Source organism: Schistocerca piceifrons, chromosome 7 (assembly GCF_021461385.2).
Source record: "Schistocerca piceifrons isolate TAMUIC-IGC-003096 chromosome 7, iqSchPice1.1, whole genome shotgun sequence".
NCBI classification, from domain to species: domain Eukaryota; kingdom Metazoa; phylum Arthropoda; class Insecta; order Orthoptera; family Acrididae; genus Schistocerca; species Schistocerca piceifrons.
Genome location: NC_060144.1, coordinates 232,505,462 through 232,520,213, shown reverse-complemented (window position 1 = coordinate 232,520,213; position 14,752 = coordinate 232,505,462). Strand labels below are relative to the sequence as shown.

General features: G+C 44.7%; 1 protein-coding gene across 1 annotated transcript; it reads left to right on the top strand.

Moving 5' to 3' along the window:
- Positions 1-6,379: 6,379 nt before the first annotated feature.
- On the top strand, positions 6,380-7,534 carry LOC124805587 (G-protein coupled receptor dmsr-1-like). The gene has a single exon (XM_047266154.1). The coding sequence runs from the start codon at positions 6,380-6,382 to the stop codon at positions 7,532-7,534; it is 1,155 nt and encodes a 384-aa protein (XP_047122110.1).
- Positions 7,535-14,752: the final 7,218 nt, after the last annotated feature.

Genomic DNA, 14,752 nt, shown 5'->3' with positions numbered 1-14,752 from the left:
GTGCTACCGCCCGCTCTCCTATGGTAAAAACTACGTGAAATACGTAATTTATGTGGTAACAGTACGATAGGTCCCCTACTCACTACACGCTTGTGGTTACGAAAGCGCTCACCCAGCTGTTTCCCAGTCGCTGGGTATGTTGTGGAGGCGTTATAAACTGGCCTGCACGTTTGCTTGATTTCACGCCACTAGATTTTTTTTTGTCTGGTTTAAACTCAAAAACCAAGTTTTTCACAAGTTCCAACGACCAAAAATGATCTTATACATGACGTTCTTGCAGCATGCGCAGTGGTATAAAAGGAATATCTTCAGTCTGTCCAGATGTCCTTAACTAGCGACTGCAAACGTGCACTGCAGTAGGCGGTAGAAATTTCGAACGTTCGATGACATAAATGATATTTTAAGGACGTGTTTACATTCTTCTGCGATCTCCTTTTTGCTGCTGTTACTGATGTAATTTGGCGATGTGACTCTGTATCTTGTCATTAAGACTCCATTCTGCTCTTCAGTCAGCCTATAAAAAACGATAAAAAAACTAATGAAGCGATCAACGTAAACCTTTTTGCACATCATTTATTCATTCTTGGACAACGTTTTCTGATTTCTTAAAGAAATTCGATCAGCATTAAGCCCTCCGTCCGAGCAGATAAACTTGCTCTGTGCACCATGAGATGTATATATATGTCAAGCTGATGGAATAGACTGGGGGCACGATAAAAAAGATATCTTTCTGAAATTTTTGTGAATTACTGCTCGGGCATGTCTGCAGGGAGTAATCCGCTAATTTATTATTTTAATTTATTCATTACTTTTTACAAAAAACGTGACTAAAACACACGACAAAACTACATATTAGTTTGAAACGTACGCCATTCTATTATTTTTTCAGATTTGAAAAAACTGTGCTATTACTCCATGTGCAATATCCTATAGATTAAGAAAATTGTTTTTTCTTTGATTTCGGATGAGATTTGCAGACTGCAGGACTTCCGACATGGACACATCTCATTTTTGGACAGAACAACTTTCACTCTCCAGATGGACGGCTTAATGATGACTGAATTTCTGTAAAAAAATCAGAAAAATGTTCCGTGCCTTCGAGACGGAGCGTCGGTCTAGGCATATGTATCTAAGTGCAATTAGTACCAGTTTGTAATTATCTTTCCTTCACTATTCTGCTTTTGTAAATGAGAAAAATAGTTGATGGTTCAAATGGCTCTGAGCACTATGGGACTTAACATCTCAGGTCATCAGTCCCCTAGAACTTAGAACTACTTAAACCTAACTAACCTAAGGACATCACACACATCCATGCCCCAGGCAGGATTCGAACCCGCGACCGTAGCGGTCACGCGGTTCCAGACTGAAGCGCCTAGAATCGCACGGCCACACCGGCCGGCCGATAGTTGAGGACGTAGGACGTAGGTTGCAGGTGCTACTTTGAGATGAAGAGACTGGCACAGTAGAGGAACTCGTGGCGGGGCGCATCAAACCAGTCAGAAGACCGATGACTAAAAAAAAAGTCGGCTCTCTTGGTTGCGTCAAACTGACGCGATACTTACAACAACACGAAGTCCGCATTACAGAGCAATCCGTTTAATTTTCAGGTCAAATCATGGTAGTCCCATACTCTGGGAATGAGCATAAGGGAGCAGATGCAGGAATCCTGCGTCGCCGTCCATGGCAGTGTCGCAGTGGAGGTGGTTTTACGTTACCTTCCTCCGACCTACTACGAAGTGTGTATCTCTGTCGTAAGGATGACAGAGTGATTGTACGGTGGAGCTTTGGGTTTGTGCTGTTAAGGATGAAGGGGAGGGAGAGGGTGAGACCCGGCGCCGGCATACAGTCCGTCCCCCTCAGATAGCCCCAAGGGAGCGGCCGAGCTTAATTTCCCCATCCAACGGACGAATCACCAGTAACAGCGTCACCTGTTCTCACTTCATGACACACTGTGGGCAGATAGGGAAGGAAGGAAGGTAGAGTTTAATGCTCTCTCGATAACGAAGTCATTAGAGACAGAGCACAAGCTCGGATTGTTTCATGGACGGGGAAAGGAAAGCGGTTGTACCCTTTCGAAGGAACCATCCCGGAATTTGCTTGGATGGGGGACGCTGATTTGAACCGTCGTCCTCCGTCACGCGAAGCCAGTGTGCTAACCACCACGCCACCTCGCTCGGTGGAAGATTTGGAATTTAATACAGGACACCAGTAAGAGGACTGGTGGTCAGGGACTTTACGCCAGCACTCCTCGTCCCCTTGCCAGCCAAATATTAGGAGTCAAAAATTTTCTACCTCCAGCATTCGAACGGGCTTACCTCCGAATGGACTGCGTTAATGAACTCGGCTACGGTGGTGGGTGGTTTAATGTCCAAAACAGGTAAATTACAAGCTTCAAATAATGTAATTTCTCTCAAACTATTAATCGGATTTCGAAGAGTGTAAAGCTATTGAATTCGCTTCCTTTAGGACTACTTCGCTACCAGCACAAATTACTGCATTTCTGTTTGGGAAAAGCGAATTGATACCGGTATATCCATAACTACAAATAATATATCTATGGCAAGAGACTATACGTCATTTAGTGGAGAATTTTTCACAGTTCTTTTGGATGAAAACAGAATCACGGTACCTTAAACTGTTGAGGAAATGAGGTCAACAGCTTTTTGTGGTCAACAGCTTAGTTGAGTCGACCAGTACATCTAAGAGAGTTATGCATTTGAGAAACTATTGTAGGCGCGCTTTCTGTGCCAGAATCAACGGTATGTAAGTGGATCTGAGGAGCCTACTATTGAACCATAATTGGGTTCAGAATGATATTTTGACTCTGCAGCGGAGTGTGCGCTGATATGAAACTTCCTGGCAGATTAAAACTGTGTGCCGGACCGAGACTCGAACTCGGGCCCTTTGCCTTAGCGGGTAAGTGCTCTACCAACTGAGCTACCCAGGCACGACTCACGCCCCCTCCTCACAGCTTCACTTCTGCCAGTATCTCGTCTTCTACCTTCCAAACTTCACAGAAGTTCTTCTGCGAACCTGCAGAACTAGCACTCCTGGAAGAAAGGATATTGCGGAGACATGGTTTAACCACAGCATGGGTATATTTCCAGAACGAGGTAGGAGACGAGATACTGGCAGAAGTGAAGCTACGAGGACGGGACGTGAGTCGTGCTTGCGTAGCTCAGATGGATTAGCCGCCACGGTAGCTCAGCGTGTTCGGTCAGAGGGTTAGCTGCCGTCTGTAATTAAAAAAAAAATAAATAAATAAAAACTGAGTTAATCGATCAACAACGAACTTAAACGGATGTCTTACGACGTCCGCCCCGAGCAGATTCAACGAACAAAAGCGAAAAAAATGAGATAAAAAAGGATGGTAGAGCACCTGCCCGCGAAAGGCAAAGGTCCCGAGTTCGAGTCGCGGTCCGGCACACAGTTTTAATCTGCCAGGAGGTTTCATTATTGGGTTTCACGACGTCGGCTACTATCATAAGGTACTGAATTCTTGTAACGTCTCTTAAAATCGTTTCATTATACATTTGACCAATTTTATCACTTTCCCGTCCCACTTCCTGTACCGCTTGTCTGCTGTGTACTTCTTCAAACTCGCCCAGAAGAACTGAGCAGTGGGACTGATTCTATCATTATCTGAGGTTTAGATGCAAACAACTTTTGGTCTGCATCAGACCTTTTACATACTGTGTAAGTGAGTTACTTATCCTGTGTATGCTTTGTAATCCACATCCATATTTGTGTAATAACAGCCTACAAAATCATGCTTCCTCATTTACCTTACCTTTTGAGTGAAAGAATGAGAGTGTATATGTTTCTCTTCAGGTTTACAAGGTGTGTGTGAAACTAGCTGCTTTACGTCCGCTGAGGTTACTGGTAACCAACGTACAGTTCCTTTACTTTGACAAAGAGGTTTATCACCACTATGCGTATCTTGTTTGTTTTTTATGATGGAGATGGAAACGGCCTCTCTGGTCTTTTCCACTTTACCTGGGTGTCTCTCTGGGTGCTACCGATAATGTGACACTCTAATGCTGGCTGTTGATGAGTTTCGTTCCTAGTTATTAAGTGCGGTCTTGCCATTTAAAAGTCGTGGCGAATATGTAAGCTATTCAGCCTAACTAAAGCGTTTTATCCCATTTTCGAGGATGTGTTGAGTTAAAAGCGTAATGGTTCATTAGTGCTAAGGAATGTCCGGGTTTTCCATTTATTCGGTATTCTGGGTTTTCTCTATTCCTTCTGAGCATTGTAGTGTGGAATATTCTCCACCGAGTAATGGTTAGGCCAAACTGCAGCGATCTTTACCTTGTGTGAATGTGAGAATAAGTGTAATCCTAATTAGACTGATTGACCAGCGCCTGACACGTCATTTGCATTTGAGCATCTGTATTTGGTATTTTTGAGAGATTTTTATTAACGTCTTTTGTTTGTGACGGCCACGTGTTGCATGAACCAGTGGGACCTTCAGCTTTTATGGTCTCGTGAGTTCTCTTCGCCGTTCTTCATGATTTAATCTAGCCTTTACAGCCGTGTCCCGTTTATTCAATAATCTCGTAATTTTTGTCTGTTTCAGTAAGGTGTTTCGCTCGATGAGTGATTAATTCGTTCTCGCGTTTTTCCCTTCTCTCATATATATATATATATGCATGCTTATGCTTTATCTTGTTGTTTGAATCTAGTCTGTGCTTTCCTTTTTGTCTCCTTTCACCTCCCATATGATTAATTAAGATGTACGAAGTCGTGTTATTTTATCAGGATCTGGTGAATTGTTTCATGCTCAGGTAAGAGACAGCTATGGATGCTCCACGTCTTTCTCATATATGAATTTGAGAATAAATGTTTTTGTGGAAAACTAATACCGTATGTCCCGTCGTATTCTTTCTGATTTACCACCTAGTCACCCTCATTCTAAAATGTAGTGGTCCGAATGCTAATGCTTCCCAAGAACATTTCAGTGCTGTTTTTACACGCTGCACAAAGGGGGCAGTGATAATAATGAAACATAATCTGAGAGGAAGCCCTCTCACCACTAGAGTGCGTACCCTGCGTTTTATTAATTTAGCACATATTTTATAGCGTGATTTGGTTTTGCGTACTTTTACTGAATTAAATTAATTCCTTTAAATTCTGATTATGCAATCATACATAATTTTCCAGTTCGGTCTGATTAGTAATGTGTAAAGAACGGCTTGGGCTGGTGGCGATAGTGTAATATTTAATAATTCATACCTAAAGTAAGCGCCCTGAACACAGAAATGGCATGTACACCTGCGTCAGTACCACTACCAGTACAGGAGGGGTATGTTGCAACCTGAAGTTGTACAAGTTCATAAGAAATGCAATTACTAGAAATGTTGGTTGCCTGGGAGGTCTTTTCAGTCCATTCAGCCTCACTTTAATGTAACAGCCACTCGCTTGGCGCTGATGATGCAAGAGTTCTGCCTCTCTCGAGATATGACCTGTTTCGTAACTCTTTCTCGCTGCTATTCTTAAAATTACTATCGAGGCGGACATGTATTAGGTCGTAAGCACGCGTAAACAAATGCGGTGGGCGCCACAGGCTTTCGTCGTCGCCCACTACCCACGCGGTATCAGCTAACGAGCGAGTGCGCATGCGCGACGCCTCCCCGTAGCAGAGGCGCGCACGGCTCCGCGCCTTGCGCCAGTCGGACGCCGGCAGCCGACGCCGACGCAAGCTCCACTGCGAAGCATCGCGCGCCGCCTCACCGGACTACGGACGCGCCGCGTCCTGTCGGATGAATAAACAGTGGGTAGGCAGGTCATCCTCCGACTACCAGTTTAAATTTCTACCGTGTCCTAGGTAAAAGCTCATTTCTGTCGGGTATCAAAATTTTTTAACTGTGAAGAGTACTAGTTGTAAACGATGACATCGTGAGAACCCATGTGCTGGTTTGAGTCGTGTTGACAAGGGAAAAAATTTTCAATAATTTTAGTTTTACATCAGACATGTTCTAGTGGAGGATGAAGAACGTAAGACTAGTTTTCTTCTCTTCTCTTACAGGCACGAGGGGGGAAATGGCAATAATAACTTGGCCACTCTACATGAAAAATTTCCGATAGTTACGCAGTGCATCAACAACGAAAAATATGTTTCCGTCGGCAGTGAGATTCTGTCGTTTTTAGCAGTACTGTGGTAAGCTTTGCGCTTACTTTTCAAGGTTTTTATCAAGATCAAGAGTTATTGAAACGTCGCTTGGTTGAGTGTATGGAGCTACAGTACCTATTTCAAATTGCGTTCGCTGTCATGAAGGCACCTGTGTTACTACTCTAATGCATCGTTATGGACGTAATCAATAAATAGTGACACTATTATCATCTGTGAGGTAGCTGGGACCACGTGTACACCGAGACGATGACGACAGAAATTATTTTCACTTCTGAGGGCGTAGTGAATGGGACGAAGGTGATGGACACGTCGAGCGAAGTGACGGCTGCCAACGCGACGGTCGAGCCGCTGTTCTGCGGTTCGGGCCTGCAGCAGTTCCACGCGGGCTACAAGGAACTGCACGGCTACTTCAGCCTGCTGGTGTGCATCTTCGGCTCGGTGGCCAACTCGCTGAACATCGCCGTGCTGACGCGGCGCGAGATGCTGTCGGCGACCAACAGCATCCTGACGGGCCTGGCCGTGGCCGACCTGCTGGTGATGGTGGAGTACGTGCCGTACGCGCTGCACATGTACCTGCTGCGGCGGCCGCGGGCGCTCACGTACACGTACGCGTGGGCCGTGTTCGTGCTGTTCCACTCCAACTTCGCGCAGGTGTGCCACACGGTGTCGATCCTGCTGACGGTGACGCTGGCCGTGTGGCGCTACCTGGCGGTGGCGCACCCGCAGCGCGGCCAGATCGGCATGCCGTGCACGCTGGCCGTGGTCGGCTCGGCGTACGTGCTGGGCCCGCTGCTGTGCACGCCGCACTACCTCGCCTTCGAGGTGGCCGAGCGGCGCGAGCGCAACGCGACGCTCTACTTCGTCCAGATGAGCCGGCTGAGCCAGGCGGCCGGCGGCCTGCTCGGCGACGTCAACTTCTGGGTGTACGGCGTCGTCGTCAAGCTGACGCCCTGCGCCGCGCTCACGGGGCTCAGCCTGCGCATCGTCGCGGCGCTGCTGGAGACGAAACGGCGCCGGCGCCAGCTGACGGCGTCGGCGTCGGCGTCGTCGCGCCAGCAGGAGAAGGAGCGCCAGACGGACCGCACGACGCGCATGCTGCTGGCCGTGCTGCTGCTCTTCCTGGTCACCGAGCTGCCGCAGGGCGTCCTCGCCCTCCTCAGCGGGCTGCTGGGACACCGCTTCTTCGCCGAGTGCTACGTGCCGCTGGGCGAGCTCATGGACGCGCTCGCGCTGCTCAACTCGGCCGTCAACTTCATCCTGTACTGCAGCATGAGCCGCCAGTTCCGGGTCACCTTCTGCCAGCTGTTCCGGCCGCGAGCGCTCGGCCGCTGGATCGCGGTCGAGATGTCCCACAACGGCGTCACCACCACCAACAACGCGACGCAGGTCACCCAGCTGTAGTACGTCCGGTGGGCCAGCTGGGGCTGCTCCGACGTGGTGGAGCGTCATTCCCTACCCGTCGCCTTTATGTACAGGCACCGCCGTATGGCCTATTCTCATATCAGATACCATCCACTATTTCCCACCTTGGCCGTTTTATAGCACAGTCATTTATTTCACATGTAAATAAAATGTCGTGTGACTAGGACCTAGCCGGCCGGCGAGGCCGAGCGGTTCTAGGCGCTACAGTCTGGAACCGCGTGACCACAACGGTCGCAGGTTCGAATCCAGCCTCGGGCACGGATGTGTGTGATGTCCTTAGGTTAGTTAGGTTTAGGTAGTTCTAAATTTTAGGGGACTGATTACCTCAGAAGTTAAGCCCCACAGTGTTCAGAGCCTTTTGAACCATTTGACTAGGGCCTCGCGTTTGCCGGGAGCAAGTCTTTCGATTTGACGCCACTTCGGCGACTTGCGCGTCGATGTGGATGAAATGACGATGATCAGGACAACACAGTACCCAGTCCCTGAGCGGAGAAAATCTCCGACACAGCTGGGAATCGAACCCGGGGCCCTTAAGATTGACATTCTGTCGCGCTGACCATTCAGTTACTGGGGGCAGACATTCATTTCACCTGGTCAGCTGATTTCAGCGCTGTGCCACTTGCATTCTCTTACTCTTAACATCATAATTTTACTGAGTCAACCTACATACCGGGTGATAAAAAAGACAGTATAAATTTGAAAACTGAATAAATCACGGAATAATGTAGATAGAGAGGTACAAATTGACACACATGCTTGGAATGACATGGGGTTTTATAACCAAAAAAATACAAACGTTCAAAAAATTTCCGACAGATGGCTCTTCATCTGATTAGAATAGCAATAATTAGCATAACAAAGTAAGACAAAGCAAAGATGATGTTCTTTACAGGAAGTGCTCAATATGTCCACCATCATTCCTCAACAATAGCTGTAGTCGAGGAATAATGTTGTGAACAGCACTGTAAAGCATGTCCTGAGTTATGGTGAGGCATTGACGTCGGATGTTGTCTTTCAGCATCCCTAGAGATGTCGCTTGATCACGATACACTTACGACGTCAGGTAACCCCAAAGCCAACAATCGCACGGACTTAGGTTTGGGGACCTGGGAGGCCAAGCATGACGAAAGTGGCGGCTGAACACACGATCATCACCAAACGACGCGCGCAAGAGATGTTTCACGCGTCTAGCAATATGGTTTTTTTTGTTCTAATAAAACCCCATATCATTCCAAGCATGTGTGTCAATTTTTACCTCTCTACCTACATTATTCCGTGGTTTATTAAGTTTTCAAATTTATAGTGACTTTTTGATCACCCGGTACTTTCACACGAGGGCTATTTTTGCCCAGCTCCGACAGTTAGAGAAATTTAACTAAAAATCTAGACTAAGTCCGAACAGGCTTCGGGACGCCCAGTGGTACCGACCGACCGCCTTGTCATTCTCAGATGTTAGGCGTCACATGATGCAGATACCGAGGAGCATGTGGTCAGCACACCATTCTCCCGCCTGTTGCCAGTTTTCGTGACTGCAGCCGCTACTTCTCAATCAACTAGCTCCTTCATTGGCCTCATAAGTGCTGAGTGATCCCACTTGCTAACTATGCTCGGCAGACCCAGAGGGTAACCCATCCAATTGCTAGCCAAGACAGACAGTACTTAACTTCGGTGATCGACGGGAACCGGTGTCACTCTTGCGGCAAGCCCGTTGGTATGCGAAAATAAAACTGCTGTGGAAATCTGATTAACCTCTTCGCAGATGGGTTTCACAGTATCTGCCGGCCGCTGTGGCCGAGCGGTTCTAGGCACTTCTGTCCGAAAACGCGGTGCTGCTACGTTCGCAGGTTCGAATCCTGCCTCGGGCATGGATGTGTGTGATGTCCTTAGGTTAGTTAGGTTTAAGTAGTTCTAAGTCTAGGGGCCTGATGACCTCAGATGTTAAGTCCCTTAATACTTAGAGCCATTTGAACCATTTTTTCACAGTATCTAGAACTGACGTCAATTGCGTCACGCCGCACTTTTCAGTTCTGAGCGCACAATGAGCACGTAAAGATGCGCAGGATAAGAGTGTCTCCCGTCAAGTGCGTGCTGAGGGGCTCACTCAGATTTTTTGCATCCCGCATAACGTAACTGCCATGTGTTTCTGTCTTCATGACAGTGCTCAGCCGCACACCGCACGTGCAACACAGACGCCCCTGCAGCGTTTTCGATGTGAAGTGTTTGGTCATCCACCAGAGAGCCCGAACTTCACTCCCTCGGTTCTTCATCTCTCTGCTCACATGAACCGTTGGCTATGACGGTATTTTGGTGCAGAGAATGGACTGAAGACTAATGCAGGGGATTGGCTGAAAGCACATACGGTGGTATTTGAAAGTTAATACTAGGCTGTAACAAATGTGTAAGTCGGAGCGTCGACTAGGTAGAGAAGTAGCCGGAAGGTGTAGCTAAATATTACAGATAAAAGATTTTTTATTTTACTGCAGTTTCCATTCCACTACCCATTGGAGCTCGAAAAAAAATCGCCCTCGTACATTGTACGTATGTCTTAGTTAGCTACTTGTTCCGTAGGTCAAATTTACGATAAAAGTTATGATGTGGAACGTATCAGCAGAACAAACACAGAACACCCGCGTAAATTAAATAAAAAATATAAATGATATTTGCATGGATGCATGGCAGTCATTTACAACTTTTTTATTTTTTATTTAAGTGGCCTATTATGTCTACTTAAGAACTGCTCTTTGGTAAAGAAGAGATTGCTAAGGAGAAAGCTCTTTGATTTATGTTTGAAAACATTTCTTCTGTCAGAAATTTTATTTCCTTGGGTAGATTATCAAAGAGTTTTATAGATGCATATTTCACCCCTTTCTGTGTCCAAGTTAGATTTAGTAAAGAGTAATGCATATCATTTTTCCTTCTACTGTTGCACTTGTGAACATCTCTGTTACTCTCAAACTTAGACTGCGTTTTCCAAGTGACTAATGTGTCGGAAGACGTGGCTGACATTCCCATCTACTTGAAGCGTTACCTGCGAGATGTTCGTGTATGAACTTCACACGTATTTTTGATTACTTTCTTTTGTGTAACGAATACTTTTAACAAATGTAATATGCTAATATAATATATTAAATGTAGAATTGTTATTGTTACAGTTTCGAACGAGAACAGTTATCGCACTCATTGTATGAGTATACTAAGACAGCAATTATATATTGAATTGACAGATGTACATTTTATGAGTAACCACTTGAAAATGGCACATCGCCGAAATCACCTGATCGTGTGAAGGAAATGACTGTGTCGTAATACAGACAAAGATGGAAAAAAGAATTGTCTTTTGACAAATTTATGATTGTGGCACGCGATATGAAAAAACGTATTTAAAAATCTCATTGACACACTATCTGCATCTACATTTACGTGACTACAGAGCAAGAATCACTTTGAAGCTATTTTTCTATCGCTGCACACTCGAATAGCGTGGAAGAAAGATGAACACCTAAATCTATCCATGAGAGCTCTGAATTCTCTGCTTCTATTACCATGGAGGTTTCTCCCCGTGTAGGTAGCAGCCAACAAAATGTTTTGGCATTCGGAGGACTAATTTTGTGTTTAAAATTCCGTGAAAAGAACTCGCCGCAACGAAAACTACTTCTATTTTAGTGGCTGCCGTGCCAACCAACTTATCATATCCGTGACACACACAATCCTGTTAGGCGCTAACACAAAACAAGCTGCTCTTATTTGTCTTTCGTGTCCACCTTTGGGCCTATCTGTTAAAGATCCCATACCGCTCAGCAGAAATCCAGAAGAGGAGGATCAAGCGTAATGTGGGCAGTCTCTCTGGCACATTTGTTGCATCTTCTGTTTTGTTTCCTGGTAAATCTACGGACCAATATGTCATGTGCATCTGCATGATCGCTCTGCAATTCACACGTTAGTATATGAATGCGTGGTGTCTGTTCTTTTGGACATGTGCGAAATTACATCACCACACATCCACATAATTTGTTCGCCTCAATGGGCTATGACTCCACCACCCTCAGTGCGAATACACATCACCTCCAGCAGGAATCTCAAAATAGCGAGCAAGGGGGACTTGGACGGGGACTACGAATTGGTGGAGCTGGGTGGGAAGGTGGGCCGAGTGACGCACCTAGATAGTTCGTCCAATTGTAATAAACACTATGTGCAGGTGGCGCAGGGGTTTTAACGCAACTACCTACTCAGCAGGAGATCCGCTGTTAGAATCCTGGACACATTTTTACTCGTCGCCGCAAACTCCTCATAAAGTCCCGATACAGCTAACATCTTGGATTCCTTCCTTTTCCTTTCCTATTTCCCCTCTCCACCTTCATTTTACATAAAATCACACTTAAGTATTTAATGGAGAGTTCACATTATTCCTCTATCGTTCACTTTCGACTAGCATGTGGGAAATATGAACACCTAAATCTTTCAGTGTGAGCTCTGATTTTATTACGACGATCATTTTTTTCCTTGTATCTGCCAGTCAACAAAATATTTAGGCGTTGGGAGGAGTAAATTAGTGACTGAACTTTCGTGAAAAGATCTCGTCGCAACGAAAGACGCCTTTGTTTTAGAGACTGTCATCCCAAATCACTATATCCGCGATACTTTCTCCCCTACTTCGCGATCATACAAAATGTACTGCCCTTCTGTGGACATTTGCGATGTCCTCCGCCAATCCTATCTGGTAAGGATCCCATACCGCGCAGCAATACTACAGTAAAGGACGGGCAAGCGTCATGCAGGCAGTCTTTCCAGCAGATTCGTTGCATCTTCTAACTTTTCTGCCAATAAAGTGCTGTATTTGGTTCACTTTCACCTCAATATTTTCTGTGTGGAAGTTCCAATTCAAATTGTTTTAATTGTAGTCCCTAGGTGTTGTGGTGAAAGGGAAAACATTAAATTTATGTGATATTTCGTGTAATCTATATTTAAAGGAATTTCTTCAGTACTCATGTGGGGAACATTGCAAATTTATTTGAGAAAAAACGGCATCACGAAACCACCACAAGCAGCTGTAATATATATTTATCTACCGAAAAGTGTGAGGTATGAAGATACAATATCTGTAAAGTCATTAAGGACATAGTATACATGTTTATACACGTTGCAGATATTCAGATAATTTTTGGGGTTGACCGTAAACAGCCGCCGGTATTTCCACAAGAGAACACCCAGGATAATTTTCAGGACTTAGTCTTGAGCGTGACTGGGTGTGCGCCTACCGAAACGTCGACGATTGTCGACAACGTCACCCGGCTGCTTCCCCGTAAGTTATTAGAACTTCATATACCCAGGGAGACACTCAAGTCACATTCGTTACAGACAGATGCAAATCTAACATCACTCGTAACTTAGACATGCGTACGTTGTCTTACACATGTTTCTATCAGTCGCTGACTTAATGTGCATTTTTTCTCTATCGTTTTTTTTTAGATACTGCAGCCGATAATAGTTATATTCTTGACAACAAAGAACGTTCGTCTAACGAGATGGGATGGTATTCATGAGAATCTGCTACACACAGTAGTTCATCTTAATTATTATGACGCTTAATTACCTGTTAACGTGTAAGTGACTGGAAGATTGTCACCTGACCAAAACTGGCTGTCCATAAATAAACACACATTACAGCAGCATTGGTAATTCCTCGATACCGTTTTTTTTAAACGCTTTGAAGCTGCGGAGAACTGTTTACAGACAATGTTTTGGACACTTTTTTGTTGTTTAGTATCAATTACCAATTTTAGAACAATGGAGGTATCTCACTGGAATCATTTTGCATTTAGTTTTGATATTCTGAAGTAGTATCAATTACCACTTTTAGAACAATGGAGGTATCTCACTGGAATCATTTTGCATTTAGTTTTGATCTTCTGAAGAAGTTACTAGACAGTAAACGACAACATCATCTTTAAACTACCGAAGAGGGCTGCTCAAATTGTCTCATGAATAGTTTATATAGATTAAGAAGAGCAGAGGGTCTATAATTCCTCCTTGGCGAACGGCAGATATAATTCCGGCTACAGCACTTCCCATCAATGACTACAAAGAGCGACCTTTGTGACAGGAATTAAGGAATTCAATCGCACACCTGAGACGACGTTTCATCGGTACTCAATTCGATTAGAAGCTGCTTGTAAAGAACGATGTCAAAAGCCGTATGGAAATATATGAATATGGAATCAACTTTAGATCCCCTGTCGATAGCACTCATTACTTCGTGTGAATAAAGAATCAGATGTGTTTCAACCGGAATATTATTTTCTTAATCCGTGCTGGTAATGTGCAAAAGATCGTATTCTTAGCGGTATTTTATAATGTTCGAACACAGTATCTTGACAAATTCATGGATGCAAGCAACACCTTTTCCTTTGTTACTCCAACCAAATGCCATTGTTGTTTTTCTTTCCGCCAAGATTTTGTCTCCTAGAACTTGCTTTCAACTTTACTTACTTTACTACCCTTTCCTTTTCATCGTCCTCTGATGTAAACATTTATTTCTTCGACAGTAGATGCATCATGTTTCGAAAATGAATTTTCTGCGCTGCAGCGGAATGTTCCACGTTTGGACGGTAGGGACGAGGTACTGACGGAACCAGCTGTGAGGTATTGTGTGTGAGACGTGCGACACGCAGCGTTGAGACAGCGTCCCTACTGGAAATACTTATTTTCAAATTTCTTTGTCGACCGTGTACAGCTACGTGCACACACTACTTCTGTTTATTTGTTGGTTTGCAGATTCTGGTTTTATCAGAAAATAGATGCGCCATCGAGGGAAGACTTCTTGTTAGAAATCTGCCTGAACGTTTCTGTAAAGAAGTTGTTTACCGCCACATTGATTCGGCAACCAGCGATAACACTTATTAGACCGCATGCCTCAGTATACTTCATCTCTTGTTTTAAGCTGTCAGCCAAATTGAAATTAAACGATTTCAACGCTACTGTCTTTTTATGAATATTTTCAGTTAAGTGCCATCAAACAGTTTTCAATCGCTTTCCAATGAAGATTAAAATACTCTTTAAAAACACTTATTGTTCAGTAAAAATCATATTCGGTAGAACTATTTTAACACAAGATGATGTTCTTTTTCACTTGCTGTACCGTTTCACGAGTGTGCGCTGATGTGAAACTTCCTGACAGATTAAAACTGTACGCCGGACCGA

What these genes read in the sequence shown, in the direction of transcription:
- LOC124805587 (XM_047266154.1), top strand. Translation starts at nt 6,380, where the DNA reads ATGACGACAGAAATTATTTTCACTTCTGAGGGCGTAGTGAATGGGACG.